Below are 26259 nucleotides of genomic sequence, written 5' to 3'. Positions count from 1 at the left end.
CAAAAGAGATCAATCACAGACTTAAATGTAAAACTTAAAAATACAAAACTTGAAGAAGAAACAAGAGCAAGAGCATAAAGACAGCATGCCACTCCATAAAACTGAAAAGGAGGCTAAACGAATCTGGAGCATTAAGGTCCAGGATGGTGGCTAACTCTTCCAGAAGAGCCTCTTGGGGGTAGTGGTGGGCACAGGACACTGTAAGGCCGCACTGCTCGCTCGGGTGCTAGTCACAAAGGTGAGTGCAGTCCTGTAAATATCCATGCTTGCCATTCTGTACCTCTGTATGTTAGGACTGACTTTAATAAGACATACTGAAAACACACAGAAATTTAGAAAGGGTGGGTGAGGAAAAGGAGACCAATACAAAGGGAGTAAGGTACTCTGCTTCCTCAAATAATACAGCACATATTATTCTCAAAACTGCCAAGCCAGATAAAAAATAAATAAGATACTAACCATGAAACCAGGCAGTACTGGCTGAGTAAATTTTGTCTTGAAGGAATATAGCAACTGCTTTGAGTGTGCATCATAGAAAGACAGCTGACCTAAAAGGATAGAAAGTCTAATGCATTATCCAAAGTTATAACATCAAGGATCAACATGTGACCATGTCAAAAACTGTATTTTAGCATTAATTTTTTTTACAAACTGTATGAACCATACTTAACTATTCTTATAAAAATCTGAAACATGAAAAGAAAATCTAACTCTGGTTTTCTCCTGGCATTCAAGACCTTGGCAGTATCTCCATAATCTATTAAGCTGGTGCAGAAGTAAGTGTGGCTTTGCACTGCTGAAATTTGCCATCACTGGCAGATGTAAGAACACCATATAATTCTTAAATAGTTATGGTTATGCTATGTACCGCTTTAATGTACATTGCTTGCTTTTTGTTTCTTGTTACTAACATTATTTGCTGCTTGTTTTACATTTATTTTATACTATGGAAATGCCAGACAAAAAGCAAACTCAAGTTTTCTTATGTTCAAAACTGGTTGTAAAGCAAAAGACAAAACCCACAGCATCAGCATGGAGTCTGGTCGAGGCACCACTAGTGAACGTACACTACAGCGCCGGCAGGATCCACTAGTGGACACGTGCTACAGCCCTGGCAGGATCCACTAGTGGACACGCACTACAGTGGTGGGGTAAAGAAAGGGTCTTGAAGACGAGGAACACAAAATGACAGTGACCTTCTTAACAATTAATTACACAAGAAGTTGCTGAGCAACTCAACAGGGACTGTTCAGTAGTGGTTTGCTTTTGAAGCAACTGAAAAGGTGAAAAGACTTGATAAGTGGACGCCTCTTGAACTGACCTAAAATGAAAGTGAAGTTGTTTTCAACTGTTGTCCTCTCTTATTCTACACAACCATTTCTCAATGTGATTGTGACATGTAAGGAACAGTGGAGTGGACATGACAATTGATAATGATTAGCTCAGTGGTCAAACCAAGAAGTTTCGATTCTGATGAATCTGTCAAAAACCACCCCACCTGAGAAGTATGCTTAGCAAATCCACGAAATGCATCAACAATTGCACTGCTTTCGGCTGGCACTGGCTAACAGGAAGGCCCGATTCTCCACAAAGGGCCTGACCTTACCTCAAACAACCATTGCTTCAAATACAGAGCAAAGCACCACATCACCAAGCAACTCACTACTGCTTGTTCAAGAACCTAGAAAACTTTCTGTCATAGAAATAATTCCACAGCCAGGCGGTGGTAGTGCACACCTTTAATCCCAGCACTCAGGAGGCAGAGGCAGGAGGATCTCTGTGAGTTCGAGACCAGCCTGGTCTACAAGAGCTAGTTCCGGGACAGGCACCAAAGCTACAGAGAAACCCTGTCTCAAAAAAACCAAAAAGAAAAAAAAAAAGAAAAGAAAAATAATTCTACAATTAGCAGGATGCAGAAATTAGTCAGATTCCTCGTGTGTGTGTGTGTGTCTGTGTGTGTGTGTGTGTGTGTGTGTGTGTGTGTGTTTTATACTACCTGGATAAATATTTCTTATTGGCAAAAGTTTGTTGATCCTTAATGGTTCCTATTCTGATGAGTAAAAATGTATTCAGGCCTAGCTGTAACAATTTAAAATTCATAGACCAAAACAGCATCCTTTGGCATTCACCAATAACATTACTTATTCCACATTAGCTGGTATTAGCTCACTAAATGCTAAGACCTCTTCCTTCATACATTGATTGTGCCAAATCCTATCAGCTTTTAAGCTTTACCCCATCTGTCTGCTAACTACTGAGCCCAGGCACACTCCACTCCACTCCCAGTCCGTCTTTCTGCAGCATCTTGCCCTGACCGACTTGCTCAGTTTCACACTCGCTCTCTCTTTTGGAGGTCCCCTTTGGCGGCTCTCCTCTTGGGTCTCTCTCCTAACCAGGCTGATATTATTTGTCTTTTTTTCATCTATTTTAAATGCAGTGGTTTTGTCTAGTTTCTCGTTTTCTCTGTAAGCTGTTCTTAAAGAAATCAACTGCCACTAAACAGGAACAGGAAAAAGCAGAATTCCTATATACTTTCACAGAAGTGAAAGCACTTTGCAACATTACTTTGTATACATAACATATATTCAAATACAAGCAAGTATGGGGAAATGACTTTTTAGAAAAATAAGTACACTTACCTCCATCAAAGTCACAAAACACACCTATTTTCTCAGGAACAGGAACATCCAAAGCTTTGACCTTATTGTTATGTTTGGCAGCAAACGTGTTCTGTAACCAGCTGTTGACATGGATGCACCAACTGGTGTTTGTCTTTCCTAACTGGTCAAATTTTCCCAAAGTTTTGTATGCTACGCCCACACTGTAGGATTTACAATCCTTCTGGGCTTTGACTTCCCAATAATGCTGTCCACCTTCAATAGCGGTATCTCCTGCAAAAGGTGAGGGAAGGTTTAGACTCTGAGTTGTCCTTGAGAGCCACAGATCTTTACTTACCACATGTTCTACAACGTAATTTCTCATTTAGAGCAAATCTCAGTGTTGCTCAGAATAGCCACAAGTTCAAGATCCTTCCACCTCAGCCCCCGAAGTACTAGACTACAGGCTTATGCCGTCATACCCACTAAATTTAACTACTCTTTCCGTGAAAATAACCATGCCAACAACAGATACTAAATACAGACTATGTGCTATAAATCTACATGTATTGCTTATGTTTATATGAATATAAAATACTTTAAAGCCTTTCTTTGTTAAAATCCCTTCACGGATTATATATTCATGAGGCATACTCTATGAGCTGAAGTAGAGATTTAAAAGTATCAGTAGGTCAAACTAAAGATTATAAGTACTTGTAACTCTCAAAGTATTCAGGTTTCAATAAGGAAGCTTCTACAGACTTGTTCACATACAGGAAGGCTTTCTAGATGCTAAGTAGGAAGCTTACAGTGTACTTACTATGTGACCTTAAATTTGAGAACACTATGCTTTATCCTACCTAGCACTGTGTATGACTCCCCAGTAAAACGGTCTCTGCTGCCTCTTACTGCTGGTGGCCTGGAGCCTACAGACGTCCGTTTTGGGGATGGTGTACCACTTCTAAAAAAAATCAGAAGCAAAAATAAAAATATTTTATGTTGAGAATGGTTCATAAATTAGGATTACAAATCGCAGCAAAAGTTTCTGAAAATACTTCTCATTGTGTTGCAGCATTTTATTTCATATAAATTATTAAGAGCTATCAATTATGAACACAAATATAAGAAGTCATCAACACTAAGCAGGCTGAAAATGCTAATGTCATGCAGACTGAGCAAGGCTTATGCAAAGAGCACACAGCTGAAATAAGAAACAATGCCAAAATGAGACAAGACTTGCTAATGGAAAAAAATTAAGAAAGATCTTAGTATGTTATAGCTTATAAATAAAAAAGCAGGTTCCTTATATAACCACAACTACGTAGTCATTTTATTAGCAGTAATTTTGTTCTTGATCTTCTCTTCTTAAAAAAGAAAGTTACCTAATCTATGTACTGGAAATATCAAAGCTCAAAGCATGCCCACTACTACAATGAATAAGATCAATATGATCTCCTTTCATAGCAAATAACATGACAGCAAACTGGACATTATTACACTCTCCAACAACTCTCAAAAACTTCAAATAGACTAAACCTCCATCAAGGTAGCGCCCCAGGTTCCACGGTGCGCTTTTTGCAGCCTCTGTTCCTTGTAGCCCGTCCTTCAAGATGTGTTTAAAGTACGCTTTAATTATTCTGAGTTTGCATTTGAAAAGCATTTTCTTTTTGGTTAGTATCCTAAAATTAGGCTCTAGAGAAGCTCAAATGGTCAAGTGCAAGCTTAAGCTTAGAGTGCAAGTATAGGGACTGGATTTCAGTCCTTAGAATGCATGTAAGTCAGGAATGGTGATCTGCACTTGCAGCCCCGGAACTGGACAAGTGACAGGTGGGTGCATGCGGCTCTCTGGCCAGCCGACCTGCTTGGTAAGTCCCAGGAAAATAAAAGATCCAGTCTCAAAATACAAGGTGACTGGCACTGGAAGAATACTGCCTACCTATCTACCTATAGTCAAGAACACACGCACACACTCACACATGAAGGAGGGGAGATTATTCTGAGATTATTTAGGGAAAATGAAAATACTTTACTAGCATTACAACTTAGAAGTTTTCCAATACAGTTGCATTAAAATTTTTCTTCCAAAGAAAAAAATTTAGTAGAAAATAAATTACCAAATAAAATTAAAGTACAAACCCCTCATACACACAAGAATAAAGATATTTGAAGTCATTTCATATGATCCAATAACCTCAGTTTTCATTGTTTAAAAGTTATCTTACTGTCAAGAACAGGCTGATTAGATGGTTTTGAATAATTAAACTAAACTGAACTGCTTCAAGTGTCCACTTTGTGGTGAATGATATTAAGTAGCATGATTACATAGAATAAAATCTGCATGTTTAGTTTAATTCTTCCTAAAAAGATCAAAAGTCCTGTATTTTTATAAAATTTTAAAAATACATTAAAAGCGAAAATTGAAAAAATATTCATAAGCATAAATGCTGTAAATAAAAACAAGCAGTATATATGAGAGACTATTAACAGTGATTAATTAACATGCTAGAATAATAAAGATATTCTTTCCTTTAAAAAGTAAGGTTTTGTAAATTATACGTTATGTTTATTCAGACAACATGAACAGGGATGAATGAGGACTGGAAAATGAACATTTCTGTGAAGTTCCTGGGGCAGAAGTGGAGCAGGAAAAACAAAAAGGAGCTGAGTGGGAGCCTCATGTTTTTATCCCAGCACTAAGGAAGTAAAGAGAGGAGTATAAGGCTGAAGGAGACAGGAGCTGGGGGACTCGATGGTGTGTGACTCCCAACTACTGGAATTACAGTACTCTGTTTCCCTTTGAGACTGGACCACTATAGTGTACCCAGAGTGGCCTTGAACTCACAGAGATCCATCTACCTCTGCCTCCCAAGAGCTAGGATTAAACGTGTATGCCACCACTGCCTGGCTCTGCACTCTGATCTTTGGGTAAGCTTTATTTGTTGAAGCACAAACAAAATATCACCACACATATTTCACCTAAATAAGCCATTCTGTTGCTTTAGAAGTGTAAAAAGCCCCGCATTAGGTGCAACATTAGGAAAGCTTGAAAAGGAACAGGGTTAAAAATAAAAATAAAACTGGCCTAACATGGCTCATAAATTATAACAAAAGTTTTAAATCTCTGAAATATCTATGCAAGACAAGACTTCTGTGTGATTCACAAATATCTGCTAACATTCACTTGAAGCTGGTATCTGAAACAAGCTTCTCCAGGAGACTATATGACTGGGCAGTCAGGATAGCTTACCAAAGACCACCTAACGCAGTCACCAAATATCACTGCATATTAGCCTTCCTCTTGGCAAGTTAATTTAGTTTCATAGACTGATATTTACATAATACGAACCGTTTTAACTAATAAATATATTTGTAGAAAATACATTTGGAAACTAGAGAGGGCCTGGACTGTGCTTTAGAACAGCAGCCTTTCACTACATCTAGCTGCCCTCTGACCCCAGTCCTCTGGGAGAGGCTAGCACGCTGACCAGTCATGACTGCGATTGTTCCTCAGCTGAGAGATGGAGAAGGTTAGTAAAAAAGATCTTTCTGTGAGTAACCAGGCAATGATCAGAGAAAGAAGATGAGAAAGAAGTTATAGTAAATGTATAATTAAAGATAGCAAGAATTAAAAGCAGCATGCCAGGATGCTATGATGTAGACACAACTGTAACAACTGGGTAGTGTCTCTTTTCTTCCTGTTCTGGTGCTAGGGGAGGGATCAGGGATGTGTGTGCACATGTTACAGAAGCACTCTGCAACTGAGCTGCATTCCCTGGGCCCCTATGAAGAACTCTTAAAACTCAAATTATAACAGTGGCACAGGAGGGCAGGGCAAGGAGCCACCGAAGAAGTAGGTAAATGTTTCCCTTAACAACAGACATGGACTAAAGATGTCAGTAAAAAGACAATGCATATACAACCTAATATGTGATGCCTTCAATATGTGGTTGCTATGGTAAATGAAGTACGTTAGGGAAGGAAAATAACTGTGAACAGGAATCACATACTGCATCCTCAGCACACAGGAGATATACAGTATCTTTACTAAAATATGGTATTATTGCTGAAGGGCCACCTGTGCTCTTTCAGTCTTAAAACTGGAAAAAATAAGGTCTTTCAAATTTTGTTGTTATTATTATTATTTGAGTTTTCAAGACAGGGTTTCTCTGTTAACACCCATAGCTGTCCTGGAACTAGATCTGCAGACATGTTGACCTTGCACTCACAGAGATCTGTCTGTCTCTGCCTCCTGAGTGCTGGGATTAAAGGTGTGTGTCACCACCACCTAACTAGGGTGGCTTTTTTTTTCGGTTTTTTAAAGACAGGTGTGTGTGTGTGTGTGTGTGTGTGTGTGTGTGTGTGTGTGTGTGTGTGTGAGGCCAGCCTTGAACTCAGAGATCCACCTGCCCCTGCCTCCAGAGTGCTAAGATTAAAGGTGTGTGCCACCACTGCCCAGCTTAGAATTTTTTTATAACGAAGTGTTAAGGTAAATTGAGACAGACTGAGACAGACTGATGACTGAGAAGGCACAAGGGAGTCAGAATCAACAAGGACATCTTTCCAAACTACTCAAAGTTCATTTACTCCTCCACCAGTGGGTTCTTCAACTCTCTGCTGGGAAGAAACTCATTCTGAAACTATTTTACAGGTTCAGTACTAAACATTTAGAGGACAGTAACAGTAGAAAGAAGGAAAAAAGCCATTTTACTGAGTCTGGCTTCAAAATATAATAAGTGCTCATCTAAAGAACCAGAGAAACATAATTAAAATGAATGTGACTTACCAGTAGTAAAGAAATACAAGGCAGCATGAAAAACAGAAGGAGAGATAACTGCTGATGTGTCAGTTAGCTTCAGAGTTAGGTTAAATGAAGAAATATTTCCACTTTAGTACCCCCGGCCTCCAGCTCGGCAGTACATTCTTGCAAGGACGACAGCCATCACCTTGTGTACCAAACAGTGCTCTATCCAACTTAAAGGTACTTTGGCAGCTTAACTAGATTAAGCACTTTTCAGTACCCCTAGAGCAAATTGTTTTACCAGCTTTTCAAATGATTCGCCATTCAATTCAGCTTGTTCACTACTGTTAGATAAACAGAATGAGTTCCCCTACTTTGAAACAACCATTTTCATATTGTCTATCAACAATTCAGGATTGTAGGCTTGCTTTAGTCCCAATCTGCCTTTTTAGTCTTGTCACTCTTAAGAGTACTTCATAACTAAATGTGCCAGCCAAAGTGTTAATTTTTAGATTGTACTTGTCTATTGCATTTCTTCCTGTTCCTCCACTGCATGATGAAACACCACATACTCTTCCACTTCTAGAAGAATCAGTCTAAATACTATTTCTTGAGTAAAAGTCTTTCAGAACCTACTGTGCTAATTTTATAGGCTCTAGATCCTGACGAAAACCCTTTTGTGACATTTCACTCCAAACACAGAGAACTACAAAGACCACACCAGGCAGGTTTCCAGGAGGTTTGAGTAGGGAGCCTTGGTGTCAGACAGTACAGTGGGCAGCCCTGCTCATACCAAGTGTGGAGAACACCCAGTTCCCACAGCAGTGTCTAGAGGGACTCATATTCCTTAGCTAAAACAACACTCAGAGACCGAGCAGTCTTCTTAGCTTACTAAGCTTTATTTAGAGACCTATTCTTATGGGCCCAAACAAAGACACATTTTTAAAGTGTATGTACAGGGGAGCCAGATTTTGTCACTGTTCCCACTTCTTTAGCACTCCATAACCAACACAACCTTTTGCCTGGGGCTTTCTGCCAGTGACAAACTCTTCCACCTATCACCTGTGTTAATTCAGCCAACCTTCCCTGGGTGCCATTCAAGTGAGGAAAACAGAACACAGGGTGGGTGGGCACCCTTTTCTTTGAGACCTACACTATCATCGCAAGACAGCCAAGCCTCATCTGTTACAGCTGTTTGGCACAGAGTTCTAACTGACCAGCACAACATCTGGCAGCTGAACATCTTTCTTTTAGTCCATCACTACACACAGTGATCACCTTGTATCATTGTTTCAAGTATATATATATATATATATATATATATATATATATATCTTATCTATATGACTTACACTAAGTTTTTTGAAAGCAAGGACAGTGACTATCCCTATAAATCCCATAATATCCATGATATATTCCACAACAAGCAAGTATTTATGAAAAAGATAAATAAATGTATACATCTTAACCAGTCTTAACCCAAAAATCTGAACTATTTCAATGCTGAAAACTTTTAGCACTGATATAATGCCATGAGTAGGCAATGCCATACGTAAGCTGCAGCAAGTAACAGTCAAAACAATGGTACACTAAAACATGGCAAATTACTTTCATTTAATTAAGGTGCACATGAAACAAATTTTGAGTTTAGAGTTGGGTCCTAATCTTATGATAGCTCATTGATATAGGCAAATATTTCAAAATCTAAAATACTTTTGAATCTCAAGGGTTTCAGGTAAGAGATACTCATATAACATAAACAGCCAACATACATAATACCCTTAAAAGGAGAAAGATAGAACAGTGTGAAATGCTAAATACAGTCTACAATTTTCCAAGCTGCCAAATTAAATGTTATGCAGTCTATAAAATTCAAAAGCATTTTATTTTTTTTTTCAAATTTTTTTATGGTTTATTTAACTTTATTCTATGTGCATTGGTGTGAAGGTGTCAGATCCCCTGCAACTGGATCTTCAGACAGTTGTGAGCTACCATATGGGTGCTGGGAATTGAACCCAGGTCCTCTGGAAGAGCAGTACGTGCTCTTAACCACTGAGCCATCTCTCCAGCCCCCTCAAAAGCATTTTAAAACACAAATGCAATCACTTTCACCAATAAACCGAAAGGCAGAGACGACTGAGAAAGGAGTGCATGTGGGCATCTGGTAAAGATACACGATGTCTTCACATAAACATCTTACTAGAGCAACCTGCAATGATCCCTGTTTCTGCACTCTTAGTCATTTCATCCATGATGTTCATTGTTTTTAACTGGATACTTTTGAAATTACGTAATTACAGAACAATCCAAGCCCATCTCTTAACAAATGCACATAAAAGCAATCAATGATGTTATTGAACACAGTTAAACAAGAAAGATGCCAAGTATAAGTAAAAGCAGGGTAAAAATCAAATGAGGAATAGTCTTTTTAAAGCACAGCACATGTTATCATATCCAATGTAACTCAGAGAATGCAGTATACTACGCTGCTGCAAATCCAAACACAAGCTACCAGTAGAGACAGTCTACACAGAGCAGTGTTTTAACTCATGAAGGCTGCGGCAATGGCGTCTGCTTATTGGTTAAAAGAGATTATACAGCCAAGCTAGATACTAAGTCCTAGAACTAGACAGACACAGATCATCACCTTGCGTGTTTCTTCAGTGAAGTAACATGGGCACTGTCAGATAAAAACAGGCAACTGTTAAGACACTACTTTACAACTTAAACTTAACATCTAACCACAGAACTGAATGCTTGCTGAGTGAGCTTTCATTCACTGTTCAACTCACAGACATTAACCATCAGTCTGAACAGAACTTTACCATTGAAAACTTATGGTTTCCATATTCTGATTCATCTAGGAAAACATAACAAAAACAAAAGCCCCTGAAGCCTGCCCTTGAGTGCAGTGGGCTGCTCTTCAGCAGCAGGCTTGGGACAGAAATGCTCAAAGTCATTTCGTGCAGCTCTCTTTCAGGTAAAACAGATGACCTATAAGCCTAGACAGAGGTCAAGAAACTTCTCTGTAACTAATTCAATCGGTGTACCTATAAACATTAAAAACAGATTGCTGAAATAAAAATATGTGACACAATAAGGAAAGAAATTAAGTAAAAGGTATGAAAAATGTTAATTACAAATTCAAGTTTTGACAGTTGATATTCTTCACCTCTGAGTTATTAATATAATCATAAACATATTACTGTGCAGAATAGACATTGAAATTATGATGTATTGTCAAATAAGAATCAACATACAAACACCTGTCCATACAGTAAGAATTCAGTAACAGTCATGTAACAACTCAATGCGTAAGCGCCTGTCCACAGAACAGGTGTAATGACTGACTTACCTGCCCTTGTTCTCTTTTCCTTTAATTTTACTTTCTTGGCCTTTTCCTCCAGTAGGATCCCACTCTACACAGGAATCTTCAACTTTCAAGTTCAAATGTGATGATGAGTTATCTAAACTGAAGTTAAGAGCTGCCCAAGACAATGTTTAACACATGTAAGACTTCTCCACTGTCCGGAACATACCTTCCATATCATTTCTTATTCACTGAGCCAACTCTGTACAAAGAGAGAAAACCTCCAATCCCTAACCTTCACACAAAAACCTTTCAATGCTTAGGTTGTAGTCTATAATTCCCACCTATTTTCAATGACTTTCTCTGCATTTCTTACACACTAACCAAGTACAGTGCACTTGCACTGCCAATGGTATCTCCGCTTCTACAGAACTCTCCGTCGGCACACAGTAATCAAGATCTCATTTTATTAGAATTATCAGTTGGTTCTCAGTTGATTGTTCTGACTGAATGAAAGGGAGAACTGGTGCAAGTATGGAGGAAGAAAAAGCAACATAGTATAAGAAAGGAATTTAATGTAAGAACAGCACAAGTATTCTCTCTGAAGCTTTAATGCATCAACAATTTCACACCTAAACTCTCATTAGTTCTAAACTGAGATAAACATGGATATACTGGGGCCATGACGGTGACATAAGCTGAGGAACTGAGCTAGATGACAGATGTCTTGATTGACAGAGGAGAGGAGAAAAGCATCACTTAATGAAAAAGGTAAACAAAAAATATAAAACAACCTATGCTTTTTAGATTATTTGATGTTTTGGGGAACTATATGTACTGTTAAAAGTCCTTGGAAGTGCTTACTGAGAAAAAAGCTTCCCTTTTTAAAAACTGAGGAAAAAAATCATTAAAAGAAGTGATTTCACAGCTGTGCAATGCTGTTTCTTCTCTTTGTAGTGCAATTTCCAAACTCTTAGAAGGCATCACGTATAGAGTTACACATTAATCTGCTTCTGCTACCTCCTGCCAAAAGTTCATACTTTTGTTAATTATAGATTAAAGAAACGTCCTTTACAACACACCTTTGCTTACAGATACTAGGTGAAATTAGGTAAGGCCTTTTATGAGCCTGTGGTCACCAAACAAGAAAAGCACATAGAGCCCAATGATTACCCAGTGGATGGAGCAGCCTTTCATCCCTGATTCTGGCAAGAGCAATTCAATTCCAACACGCATCATAGCCATTGTTCATTGTTTCATTTATGACACATCTGAACAAAAATCTACTGACTGCACAGCTACAAATGTCACACTACACAAGGAAGTCAACCACTCTCAAAAGCTGCATCTATGCAGAGTAAACAGACAAGAGTAATTGCAGCTTTTCAGTAAAAAGATAGAATTCTTTATTAGGTAGATACATTGAGACATTTCTAAAGTCAACTGCTTTATGAAAACAGTTATATTCTGTACATTAGGTATTTGGTTATACAGTTAACAGCATTTATATTTTTGAAAGAAAGAAACCTGGGCTTTACCATGGAGGTGCCATCAATTGCCTATAGCTTACTAAAATCCCAAGGCCATCAGAAAGAAAAGTCCTAGGCTATTCCTTAATATTTCTTATGATGCAGTAAAGAGCCATCTGGGTGGCAGGAAAAGGCACTACCCCAAACCACTTGTGATTCAAATCAAATACCACACCATCCAAACACAAGGGCACAGGTTTCCAAAAGTGAGTCATGTTTAGTCTTTTTCTTTCTCCTGACACTAATACTTTATCTGACCTCTCTTAAATCATACATTTTCTCTATGATAACATGGACAATACTCTAAAAGCAAAGAATAGAGAGCGAAGGGTTGAGAAAAGACTTGCTGTCTTGAAGGTAAGATCCTGTGTCTTATACTACAGAGCTAAATCACAGACACTATTGTTTGAAGTTGGAGAGTTTTGTTAACTAGTAGTATCATTTATTTTTACATGGAAGGAAAGGATAACATACCTTAAAAATTCTGGTGACAAGACCTTATAATACTCATCACTGACAAATTTTATGCCAGAAGGAATAATGCTACACACACTGAAGGGACCGAAATAAACAATGCTAAGTGTATTACAGTTTTATGGGCCTGAACTATTTAACTGCCACCTCCCCTTCCCTCCATTCTCTACTGGTATACTGACTGATATTGGGTAGTCAAAAATAGCAGGAATAAGCCAAGTAACTTACTAAACAATTGTTCAATTGTTTTTTAAAAGCCTGGACTTTTTTTTTTTTTTACAATGCTTGTGTTTCCATTAATAGTCACATAAGTGCTACAAAATAATCCCAGAAACTTTATGATCCGTAGTCACATAAGAAATAATTTTAGAATCATGGTTCCTGGGTTTCAGGGTTGTACTTTAACCTAGGCTATCCCTGGGGGATTACTTCTATGAAACCCCAGACACTGAAATCAGCTTAGTCTTTCTCTAAGAACCCCAAGACCAATCAAGAGTATGCTTGGTAAAATCCAGACACTGCTAAAGGAGCAGCTATCAGACTCCCAGGAGGCCATAAGCCTACTAGTTTCCAACTTAAATTTTCATAAAATTTACAGCTTGTCACAGTTAGATCCAGGTTTGTTCACAAGGAACACCAACAACCCAAAGATCTGCTGCTCCTTGGGGTTCATAATTACAGTAACTCATTCTTTCCTGACAATGGGCAGAAGTAGATCAAGTCACATAGAAAAGATTATCTGCCTGGAAATTTTACAAGGCTTTGAAATATAGAAACCCTTTTAAAAAACAGTAATATCTCAATTTAATAATAAATAATTCAAAGCAATTACATTTCTTCACTAAGCTATGTATAATTCTTACATAAAATTATTAGCTAATTCATATTACTTCAACTGGGAATTTTCCTAGGCTTTATACCACAGACATTACTGCATTTGTATCATCAGAAACTTACAGACCTTGAAGGCCCAAGCGCTTGCCTATCATGCACAGGCCCTGGGGTCAAGTTATAGGACTTAACTTTATTGTGGTACATGATTATCACCTAGATCATAGCGAATTTCTAGCATGCATATCTACTCAAATGCATCATAAATAAACTAGAAGTCAGTGGGTGCTCCAAGTATCAAATACAGATTATAATGTAGAGTCTAATTCAGCAAGAAATCTCAGGCAGTGATCACCTCACAAGTGGGGAGCTCTGGAAGAGTGGCTTTCAAATTGGCAAATACCTAAACGTTCTTCCGTGTTACAAAAGGGGATGTTCATAAATCTAAACTTCTCTGAGAGAACAGAACTTGGGTTAGAAGCCTCCAATAAAGAATGCCTAGGACCTAGAACAGATTCCTATACACATCTAGAGCAGCTCTAGGGACGGAGGTAAATACATATTTCAATTTTCCTCTCGTCATTTTCAGTATGGATAGCAGTAATATCTAGCAGTGATCTCTCAAAATGATCTTAATGACCAAATGATTAATTTTTCATTATTATGACATATGTGTGTATGCTATATAAATATTAATAAACTGTATAAATGGTAGTAACTGCAAGAAAATTTGGGAAAAATAGAATGTCTTGTTGCTGATTCATAATTAATTCTCTGAAAATTACAGACAACTTCAGCAATGCTTACCTATTTACTCTAACCCAAACTGTGCACTAAACACCCAGAGGCAAGTATAACATCACCACCTTAGGACAGTGTGATGGCTTAGCAGGTAAAGGCACAAGTTATCAAGACTGCTGACCTGAATTCGATCCCTGAAACCTACACAGTGACTCCTACAAGTTGTCCTTCAACGTGCATGCATGCAATGCCCCCCACATATGCACACAAAATAAATAGAAATCTAATTTAAAATTAAGAAGAAACCAAATAAATAAAAACAAATGAAAGAAATACTGAAAAATACTATCATCTGTCTATTTTGCCCACAAGAATATAATTATAAGGGAAAAATCTACTATAAACCACTACTACTCTAGTCCTGTTTTCCTGCCTTGTATTTCCCACATTGGAAAAGCCAGAGGTAGGTGGTAGGAAGAAATCCAACCACACATGAAAAAGACCCTGACAAAGTCTCAAATAACTGCTAACAGCAAATTCTCTCGTCTGTTGTGCAAATGGCTGCCAGCCTTACCTTTGGTCTCTAGGGTCACTGGATCGGAATACTCTCCAGCCACAGCCTTGTTGCAAGCTCGCACTCTGAAATTCATATACTTTGAATCAAATTTTAAGCCTAAAAAATGAAAGTTTTTAAGTCATAAAAAGTAAGGAATTCCTTCCCACATGTGTGAGTGTGCATCATCAAGCAGACATTTTCCTTCTCAGAAAGCTCTTTACTTGAGAAGAGCATAGACTTATGGTAAATGGACGGTAATGACTGAAAATCAGAATAATGGCTTACCTAATATCTTCTTCAAAATAAATAAACTATACAATTACCAACAGTTTCAACATAGTGGTAACTAAAACAGCACCCTCTCAGATTTCGTTAGAAATGGCGCTGTGCTGGGTGCTGCTCCCAACCATGCAGGTGTGCTGTTAGCCATGTGCTGTATGCACTTGGTGTCTACTGTACACAACACCAGCCCCTGGGAAGGAGATAGTGCTCAACACGACAGCTCCTAATGTATCCCGCACTGCACAGGACACACCAAAGAGCCCAGCTAATATTCTGCCATTCAAAGCATCAGAAGTCCTCATATACTAAGATACCTTTGAAGAAGCATTCAAAAAGCCAACACAAAAAGAAACCTTAGTTAAGTCCTAATTCTGTGTTAACATGGAGATAATCAATCCTGTGGCAGTGAAAACAATGGGGTTCACAGCATCCCTGAAATGTGGAGGTTTGAGTACAACAGTTTCTTTACTTAGTAAAAAAAAAAAATTAAAATTAAAGATTAGCTGGGCATAGTGGCACAGGACCTAATCTTAGCTCAGGAGGCAGAGTTCAAGATTGGCCTGGTTCATAGTGAGGTATAGGCCAGCCAGGGCTACATAGTGAGTCTGTCTAAAAAAAAAAATAAAAATAGATTACTTTGTTTCTATATTATTCTAAATACTGTTTCTATATTATTCTTTTATATTTGCTTTACATACACTATTTAGCAGGTTGCAGATTATTAGTAATTAAAAGTTTTACTGATATTTTAACAAAAATTAATTCATATAATAAATATCTATATAAATCAGTTTGGATAATAGAACTTGATTTTATCATTTAAAATAAACTATTTTTACGACACTGATCTTCTAAGGATTAGACTCAGGATACCTGCTAACGTGTATTCAGTACCCTTGATGTTATCAATCATCTCCCAGCACCGCTCGTCCTTCACACGCGGGAGCCCATCGAAGTTTGTCTTCCTGTATTCCATCATGAAATGGTCAATCTTACTGTCTTCTTCAGGCATTCTCCACGCTACCGTGACAGAGTTGTCAGCCACCAGACACTCTACTGGATCTATCTCTGGAGCTTTGGGGACTGCAGAGAAGAAAAGGGGGCAGGGGATATCATTCCTCATATATTATAACACTAATCAAATATTTATGCTTGGCATTCAACCTTTGCTATTTCCTCTTTTTAAATATTCAAAAATGAATCAGGCTAAGAGAAAGAATAATATACAAATTCAAATTTTTTCCAAAACCTCTTTCATTGCCAGAATATAAAAGTTTGCATTTCAAAGTTTTCTCAAATACTCTTGGTTTATTAAAATTTTGAATGGCAACAGGTAAATTCCAAACATCTATCCATGTTAAAAATAATCTAGAATGACTTGTTACTTCAAAGCATATTTTAAATCTATAATTTTAAATGTTGTTTGATACAAATTAAATCAGTATTGGTAACCTTTGAATATAATGATTAAATTAATTAAAAATTGTTTTCTGTGCAGTTTTAAGTGAGTAGGCAAATAGAGAACAGTTGGTTAGCAGGTATGAACAAATATATTAAGTTAAATAACAGGACTAGCTTCTGATATTCCAAAGCAGAGGAAAATGGCTACACTTGAATAGTTGGCAATAATTTATTATATAAAATAGTGACATTTTTAATGCTCCCAACACAAATGTTTGGGGTGATATAATGACAAATAATTTGATTATGGCTTTTTGATTTAATTGCACATCAAAATATCACACTAGACTCCAACAAGTTTCACAAGCCTTAAAAAATAATTTTAACATACTAAACAAAACTGAATTCCTCATTTCTCAAACATATTTAGGAGTTGTCAACTCCTAAGAGCTTTACAATATATTAAAACAAATGAATTCAATGAGCTATAATTAACATGTATGACTGTAAAGTGATTTATTTTCCATAAGAGAGACTTCATAGCTTTGCAACACTGTATAAATAGCACAGATGTGTCTTGTCTGAAATCTGCATATACTATATTGATATCATATGCAAATTATGTTGATTTTAAAAAAAGAGAATTAAAAAATATTTCTCTTGGGCATGGAGGTACATGCCTTTAGTCCCAGCACTTGGGAGTCTGAGTTGGAGGTCATCCTGGTCCACACAGTGAATTCTACAGGCAGATAAGGCTACTACACAATGAGTTCAAAACAAAATTTATTCCTGGTGTGCAAAGTTAGATCAACATTTAAAATTGATGAATATATTCAATAACATTAATAAAGATATGATCATTTAGTAAATTAAAATTATAATGACAATATGCAATACTCATGATAAGAAATTTTAACAAAGAAGGAGTAAGAAACTTGACTAAACAATATTTCCAGGGGGATGGAGAGAGGGCTCAGTGGTTAAGAGCAGTTATTGCTCTTGAAGACAACCTAGGTTTTATTTCCAGGCCCCACATGGCAGCTCTCAGCTGCCTATAACTCCAGTTCCAGGGGATCTGATACCCTCTTCTGGCCTCTGTGGGTGCCAGGCACACATAGTGCACACATATAGGTGCAGGCGAAACACTCATACACATATAATGAGTAAATAAAATAAAATATTTTCCAAGCTGTTCATATTAGTGTATATCTGTAACCCCAGCTCTTGGTAGGCTGGGGCCAGAGGATTCTCAAAAGCAAGCAAATAACAACAAAACTAAGGGGAAGAAAAGGAACATCTTCAAAAAAGACTAGAGTTAACAGCATAATTATCAGTGAGAAACATAGGACCTTCCCCCAAAACTGCAAAACTAGGGTGAAGATCTTCCCCTCTCATTATCGCTACTCAACATTTTACCGTAAGTATATCGAAACCCAGCAAGACAAGAAAATAAAGTAACTAACACACACAAACTCAATAAAAACAAAATTTTCTTTGCAGATGAAATAACCAAAGGGGAAAAAAACCTAAACTAAACAAATATTAGAAGTGTCAGGAGGCCACAGAATCACTGTGGGGTGTGAGGGATGAGTACATGGAGCAAAAGAGAATTTAACCACATGAACTCATTCCTTGTGGAAATTCTGCTTGGCAATGTAGTAACAAATGACCCCCATCAAAGCCCAGAGAATGGTGCAGTATCAGCAGAGAAGCCCAATACAAAGTACAGACAACAGTTAAGAAGAAACTGTCAAGCCAGGCATGGTAGCACACACTGTTAGTATCAGCAAGCAGGAGGTAAAGGCAGTCAGATCTCTGTGAGGTAGAGGCTAGCCTTGTTTACATAGTTCATGGAAGTCAGAGCTATATAACAAGCAGCCAACTTAAAAATAACAACAACAAAAATCTACACACAAAAAAATAAACCATCAGCATTGGTCTGTCAATTGTTTTTAATGTACCTTATCATTCAAGATGGTAATAATAGGGGAAATTGTAGAGGAAGAAATGGGTTTCAAAATACTAGCTCTAGTATTTGCCTAATTTTCTATAAATTTAAAACTATTATAAAAAACCCCAAAATGCTAATTTTTATAATTACAGCAGTGCTGAGGAAGACAGCTCAGTCAGTAAAGTTACCACAAGGACCTGAGTTTCATGCCCAGAACTATGTACAAAGCCAGGCACTGTACTAGTACACTTGTATACTCAGCTCTGGGGATGCAGGAGCTTGATTACCAACTAGACTATTCCAATCAATAGACTGGTATGTTTTGGAATATTTATTTATACTATAAAGATGTGTCCTTGCCTAAGGCATCTTCTGATTAGTTTAATAAAGAGCTAAATGCCCAAGAGCTAAGCAGGAGAGATTAGGTGGGACTGTTGGGGGAGAGGATGCCGGAAGAAGAGAGGCAGGGAGATGCCAGAGAGCTGCAGAACAATCCAGACACACTCCAGAAAAGAGGTAACTGAGCCATGTGGCAACACATACATTAATAAAAGCAGGTCAGTTAAGTTATAAGAGCTAGCTGGGTGCAAGCTTAGGCTAAGGCCAGGCCTTTCGTAATTCGTAATAAGTCCTCGTGTCAAAGTATTACCACACTGGTGAGAGACCCCATCTTAGAAAACATGGTGGTCAGTCCTGAAGAATAAAAGCTGAACGTACACATGTTCAGAAGAAGGCAACAGAGGTACATACAAAAGAAAAAAAAACAGATGGAATTGGGAATTAACCAAGTCAGTACCTCAGTAAAATAACAATAAGCTGAAAGGAGGAGAAGGTGACCAAGTTCTAATGAATATGAGACTGCCCCAAAATTCATTTTCTGTGTAAATAACCATATGAACAAGTCTTATATGCTACATCTTAGTAAGACTAATTGATCTCGTCACTGCCATCAGGGTTTGCCCTGTGAAATGTAGCAGATGCTCGTCTCTACTGCTGAGAATGATGCAGGCTACCCAGTGTCAGAGAACAGACCACATATGCCCCCAATGCCCTATAACCTACATCTCAGGTCAGCTGACATCTCACGAAAAGTCTATTAGCAGGACGAGTCTTCTATCTTGTGAAACAAAGTAAACTACTAAAAACTGGGGACAAAGGGAAGAGAAATTCAAGTAGTGACACTTGGGAGGAAAAAATAATTTAAGTGGTGTAAGAGTGATCTACTGAGTTGAATTCCTTTACAGTCAATGATTTTAAGATTTATTTTATGTGCATGAGTATTTTGCCAGTGTTTATTTACATACACCATGTGCACATGTGCAGAGATGAGAAAGGCACTGGATTCCCTGAACTGGAATGAGCTATCATGTAGATACATGAAATCAAATCAAGTCCTCTTTACTGTTGACCCGTTTCTCCAGGCCTGCATTAAATTCCTGATAGGGAAGGATTTACGGTTGACACTTTGTCAACTCTTTTCTATCTGTCTTGCAGTTCTTCTGTTTCTTCTTGTTCTCTCATTTCTCCATTAAAAAAAAAAAGAGTGCTTTGATCAGGTTCCATTTCCTTTTTCTTTATTTCTACTATTGCTAGGATTTGGGGGAAGTGTGGTTACCATGTCACTTACATAAAACACTGTGGTATTATCATACATATATATTGGTTTTCATTCATGTTTACTGATTCATAAACACTTTATCAAAGCAAGCTAGAGAAACTCAGAGAATAAGTTATAATTCCTTTCTAGTCAGAGAGGTCCCAGAGGAAACAATGCTAAAGAATCTAAAGAGGAAATCTTGTGGATTTCCCTCACCAACTCCATTGTAATCAGATGTATGCAATGAAGTCTCCATAAGGACCAAAATGACTAGCTTCAGAGAACTTCTGGGAAGCTAAATGTTACACTAAGGAGAAAGATAAGTGAGAACTCATCCAGACAAAATCCCACAAGGGAAGAATCTCCTGCACCTGGGCTCCTTCTAAACTTCACCCTTCATCTCTTCATTGAACTATTTACTTGTACCTTTTGAAATAGCCTTTGTAATAAACTGGCAAATGTAAGAACAGCACTTCTCGGAGCTTTGTGAGCCACTGCACCAAGTCAATGAAACCTGAGCAGTGGGTTGTGGGGATTTCAATTTTAATTTTATTAATTTTTTATTTAATTAAAATATAATCACATCATTTCCCTCTTTCCTTTAATCCCTCTAATCCCTCCCATGTACCCCACACACCATTGCTCACTTTCAAAATCGTGGCTTCTTTCTTATTGTTACACACATACACAGCTAGATATACAAATCCAACCTGCTCAGCCCATTTAGTGTTACTCAAATGCTGGAGTATTTACGGACTGACCATTTGATACTGAATAACCAATAAGGGGCCTCACCCTTTGGAGAAAGCTGATTCTCCCTCTCAGCAGAATCTCAATTTTCTTAATAGCTAACAGGTTCTAGAGGTCTCAGATTTGCAACTGGGCCTACAGCAGAAATTTTGGGGACTGAACTTAGAACCTGTGGATCTGGTGTTACCTTCAAAAAGCGCGAGGAGTGAATCCAATCAAGAAAATTAGACGTGTGTCTGTTACAGAAGTGACTGCTTGATTGCAGAAAGGAATACACAGATCTCTATGCAGCAGTTAAAAGGAAGTCAGAAGGGAAAGAGGAGGAGAGAAGGGGAGGGGGAGGAGAACTTGAGTGAACGGGACAGTTGAGATGGAAGAAGGACAGAGATGAGAGCAAGGAAAGAGATATTTTTGACTGGGAGCCATTCTGGGGAGAGCAAGAAACGTGGCACTAGAGAAATTCCCAGGAATCCACAAGGATGACCCCAGCTAAGACCCTAAGCAATAGAAGAGAGGGGGCCAGAACTGGCCTTGCCCTGTAGTCAGACTGATGACTATCACAAATGTCACCATAGAACCTTCATCCAGCAATTGATGGAAGCAGAGGCAGAGACCTGCAGTGGAGCACTGGGCTGAGCTCCCATCCAGTTGAAGAGTGGGAGGAGTGAGAATATGAACAAAGAGGTTAAGACCATAAGGGGGATGCCCTCTGAAACAGTCTACCTGAGCTAATAGGAGCTCACCAACTCCAGCCGGACAGCAAGGGAACAAGCATAGGTCTAAACTAGTCCCTTTGAATGTGGGTGACAGTTGCATGGCTGGGGCAGACTGCGGGGCCACTGGCAGTGAGACCAGGATTTATCTCTACTGCTTTTTCTGGCTTTTTGAAACCCATTCTCTTTGGATGGATACCTTGCTCAGCTTAGATATAGTAGAGAGGGCCTTGGACCTTCCCTAAAGCAATGTGCCTTACCCTGAGGTAGCGTGGGTAGCGTGGGTTGGGGGAGGGAGTTGGAAGGAATGGGAGAAGAGGAGGGAGTGGAAACTAGAATTGGTATGTAAAATGACAAAAGATAGTTTGTTTTCATTTTTTAAAAATAAAAAGAGCCATTTGATATGTTATATACAGAAAACCCACCTTAAATATAACACCACTTACAGCTTAGGCAAAGACATACATGACTGACATGAATGAAAGGGAAATCAATCCAGCTGCGTTAGTTTTGGACACACTGGACGTCAGAATGAGGGAATTTTCGAGGATAAGCAGGTGTGTAGCACAAGAAAAACAAGAGTCTAATCAGTCTAAACTAACAAGACTGCAAAGAGATATATGCATGGATCCAGGCCCATGAGAGACTTCAAGAGTCGTCTACCAGAAACAGAGAGATCCAGAAGGCAGAACAGCACAGACACTCCATAACAGCTCCATAATAACTGCATACGTTTAACATCTATGGCCTGCTGTGGGCAGCACCAGAATACTGAACCACCTGAAATACCTATGGAGATACAGCAAGACAGACTGCATTCTGGCCCACAACACACAGCTTAAAAAAATTTAGAAGTGTAGAAAACATACAATATCTCCTCTTAACCCACAATCCAATTAAACTGGAAATAATTAATAGAAAAAAAGTGAAAAATACTAAAATATTTTGAGATATTAAGCAACACACTTCTAAGTAACACATGAGTCAAAGACAGCATCTCAAAAAAATTATTAAACTAATAAAAATACAGATTATGAAAATTTGTAAGACATATGACAGCACTCATGTGTCTTACAAAAGAGGCAAAGAATAGAGCACTAAATACATACATACATACATACACATAAAAAGAGCAAATGAAATCCAAAGTTAAAAAAAGAGATAATAAATGATGAAAATTAGAACAGAAACCAATACATATAAAAACAGAAAACCAATTAAAAAAAATCCTGAAACCAAAAGGAGGTTCTTTGAAAGATCATTAAATCAATAAACCTCCACCTAAGTTAACCATGGAGAAGACACAAATTATTACTATCAGAAATGAAAGAGGAGTATCACCACAGATCCACAGATATAAAAATCAATAACTAAGCCATGTGGTGCACACTTGCAATTCTAGCACTTGGGGGACAGAGGCAGGAGAAACACTACAGGTTTGAGGCCAGCCCAGTCTAAACTATGACTTCCAGGGGAAGTCTGTCTCCAAGGGGAGAAGACAGGGAGGCAAAGAGAGAAACACACACACACACACACACACACACACACACACACACACACGGGACAGGGGAAGAAGATGGAGATGGGGGAAAGAGAGAGAAAAGAAGGCAGAGGGAGGAGGAGAAAAGAAAGTATCAAGAAATATGACCAGGGTGGTGGTGGGGTACGCTTTTAATCCCAGCACTCAGAAGGCAGAGGCAGGCAAATCTATGAGTTCAAGGCCAGCCTGGTCTACAGAGCAAGTTCTAGGACAGCCAGGCTACACACAGAAACCTGTCTTCAAAAACAAACAAACAAAAAGAAATACTAAGAACAAACTCTATATCTACAATTTTGATGACATAAATGAACAAATAAACTATAATTCCACGATAAATACTAGATGCAAAAAATAATACATAAAAGAAATCTGTACAGGCCTAAATCTATAAAATAAATTGAACCAATAGTTAATAACCTTCCAAAAGTAAAGTACCATACCTAGCTGGGTTCATTGGTGAATTCTACCTACTACAAGGAATACATTATGCCAATTCTATACAATCTTTTCGGAAAAAAAGAAAAGCATGGAATATTTCCTAACTCTTTTTGTGAAGCCAGTGACCCACAATACCCAAACTGCAAAAATATAGGAAAGCTATGAACTACTATTGCTATTCATAAATAGATGGAAAAAGATGCAACAAAATATGAATAGACCAAATCTAACAATGTGCAGTAAAAATTTGTGTTGACCAAATGGAACTTATTCCACAGGCAATGATGAATTTTCAACATCTAAAAATCAACAAATGCAACCCACCTTTATCAACAAGCTAAAAAAATATGCTATCGATATATCCATTCTTAATAAAAACTGTTCATAAAATAGGACTAGAGGGGAGCTTCCTCAACTGTACCTGATAATGAAGATCAATACAAATAGCTAAGCATCCTACTTGTGAATCTGAGCCTTTCTTTATTCACAAATGACATGCTCGTTTATGTAGAAAATATGAAGGAATTAACAACAATAAAGTCAATCTTCTAGAACTAATAAGCGACTGTAGTTAAGGCTGCAGACACAAAGTTAATTCACACAAGGCAGTTGCATTCCTACATATCAGCAATGAAAAAGTTAAAAACTCAAAACACACCATTTGTATCAGCATCACCCAGTGTGAAACATTTAGGAACAAATCAAAAAAAGTATGTTCAAGATCATTATGAAGCAAACTATAAAACCCCAATAAACGAAATTAATGAATTACATTCATGGAGAAATATTCCATGTTTATGAGCAGGAAGACTCATTATTCTTAAGATGTCAGTTCTTCCTGCTTGGTGTAAGCATTTACTATCACTTCAATAAAAAGTCCATCATGTTGTTTGCTAATTTCAACAAATTCTCTTTGGAGAAGCAAACGGTGTGAAAGAGCCAACACAATACTGAAGGACAGAGTGGGGGACTAAAGCTCCTGGCTTACAGCATCTTAAAGCTACGGGGGGTAATGCTGACGAAAGAAAAAACAGATTAATGGAACTAACCAGAAAATATTTGACTGATCTTTCATAAAGACAATTAAATGGACAACGACAGTATTATCAACAAATGTTGCAGTGACTGGACATTCACACAGGAGGAGGAGGAGGAGGAGACAGAAGCACAAGGACACCGGCTTTACGTTCGTTTACAAAAAGAAACTCAAAATGGACCACAGACTGAAGTGGAAGATGGTGGAAGTATAAAACTCCTAGAAGACATCACAGGGGAATAGCTAGGTGACTTTTAGATACAACACCAAAGTAAAGATCATTAAATGTGTTAAGCTGGATTTGCTAAATTAAACCTTCTAGAGCCTGGCATGATAGTTTATTCCAGTCCGCAGAAGGCCAAGGCAGGAGGATCTTGAGTTAACACCATGAGCATCATACCAAGAGTGAATCTCAATGCAAACTACGAACTTTGGGCGATAATGATGCATCATTGTAGATTCATCATTTATACAGCTGTGCCATTCTGCTGTGGGATGTTGATAATGGGGAAGAACTTTGTGTCTAGCATATGTTTTTGAGAAAGTTCCTTGCATCCTAATTAGTTTTTCTAGGAACCTAAACTGGTCTCCAAAATAAAAATAACACCTATTTTAAAAGCATAATAAACAAATTGTAAGTTGGGCATGATAGCACATGACTTTAATCTTAGCACTCAGGATGCAGAGGTAGTCAAATCTCGATGAGTTCAAGGCTAGCTTGACATACATGGCAAGCCCCAGAACAGTCAATAAACTATAATGATGCATGTAATAGCCATGCAATGGTGAATCTAAATAAAAACTATCTATTAAAAATATAACAAACACAAAGGAAATAACTGATAATGTGATTTACTGCATAAAAATAAAATATTTTGCTAGGCAATAAAAATGACCATAAACTGATTTGATAGAAAAGTTAAGGTGTATGTAATATAAGGTCAAAGGTAGATGTCACAAATAAGACAAAGGCCAATTCCTGCAAGTTGTCCTCTAACCTACACATAATGCTTTACGATAAATGAAAAAAATGTAAAAATTCAAACTATACAGCCATTAGTGAAACTGAAGTGATCAACAAGAAGCTCGCACATGCTGTTAGGTTCCAAAGCAAAAGCATTTAACAGTATACATGTGTTCTTCTGTTTCTTACAGGAAATGGAATAACACAAGGTTTAATGAAAAGAAACAGTCATTTAAGGAAGGCGGAATGTCCAAATACTGCAGTTGCATGACTGTATTTATAACACTTGTCTGGGCACTTCCTGTTGGTGATGCAGAGCAGCAGCATGGAGGCTTCCAAAGAAAGCTGCCATGCCAGGAGAGGGAACAGCTCTGTACACCCGGTGCTGCTCTGACTTCTCCTATGCATGCATTCCCTCTCCAATAAAGAGATCCAGCATGGTCTTTAGAAGCTTTAACTGATGAGTGGAGAAACTGCACAGGACAGATCTTCTCCATAGGTTACTACTGTTTTTTTTCCTTTCCTAGAAATAATAAATTCCTGGGGTAGAAATTATTTTAACAATGCTTTACATGTTACATGAAATGGTTACATGAAAATAGTGAAATTCTAGAGTCATACTACTGGTAAATAAAGATGCACCATGAATGTGATGCCAAAAAAGCTTCTTTAAAATTTCTTTTTCCTAAGTGTTTTACAAAATATTACTCTTATATAACAGTCTTATATAATAAAGGAACTTCTGGAGGCATTACCATCCCTGACTTCAAACTCTACTACAGAGCTACAGTATTGAAAACAGCTTGGTATT

General features: G+C 37.9%; 1 protein-coding gene across 3 annotated transcripts in view; it reads right to left on the bottom strand.

Annotated features, from left to right (window-relative positions):
• The window catches only part of Fsd1l (fibronectin type III and SPRY domain containing 1 like), a 65743-nt gene that overhangs the window by 6806 nt on the left and 32678 nt on the right, over positions 1-26259 (bottom strand). The window contains exons 7-13 of one of the 3 annotated variants that reach the window (XM_026786676.1): positions 15932-16141; positions 14795-14893; positions 10691-10820; positions 9983-10015; positions 3458-3558; positions 2640-2891; positions 460-548 (exon numbers count right to left, since the gene is read on the bottom strand). In XM_026786676.1, coding sequence (XP_026642477.1) covers positions 460-548; positions 2640-2891; positions 3458-3558; positions 9983-10015; positions 10691-10820; positions 14795-14893; positions 15932-16141 — 914 coding nt within the window. The remainder of the gene's footprint in view (positions 1-459; positions 549-2639; positions 2892-3457; positions 3559-9982; positions 10016-10690; positions 10821-14794; positions 14894-15931; positions 16142-26259) is intronic. The other 2 variants (XM_013351950.2, XM_013351951.2) reach the window with 2 other exon arrangements.

The sequence above is a fragment of the Microtus ochrogaster genome, linkage group LG5 (genome assembly GCF_000317375.1).
Source record: "Microtus ochrogaster isolate Prairie Vole_2 linkage group LG5, MicOch1.0, whole genome shotgun sequence".
Classification (NCBI taxonomy): domain Eukaryota; kingdom Metazoa; phylum Chordata; class Mammalia; order Rodentia; family Cricetidae; genus Microtus; species Microtus ochrogaster.
The sequence above is the reverse complement of the archived record's forward strand: the minus strand, read 5'-3'. Positions and strand labels throughout refer to the sequence as shown.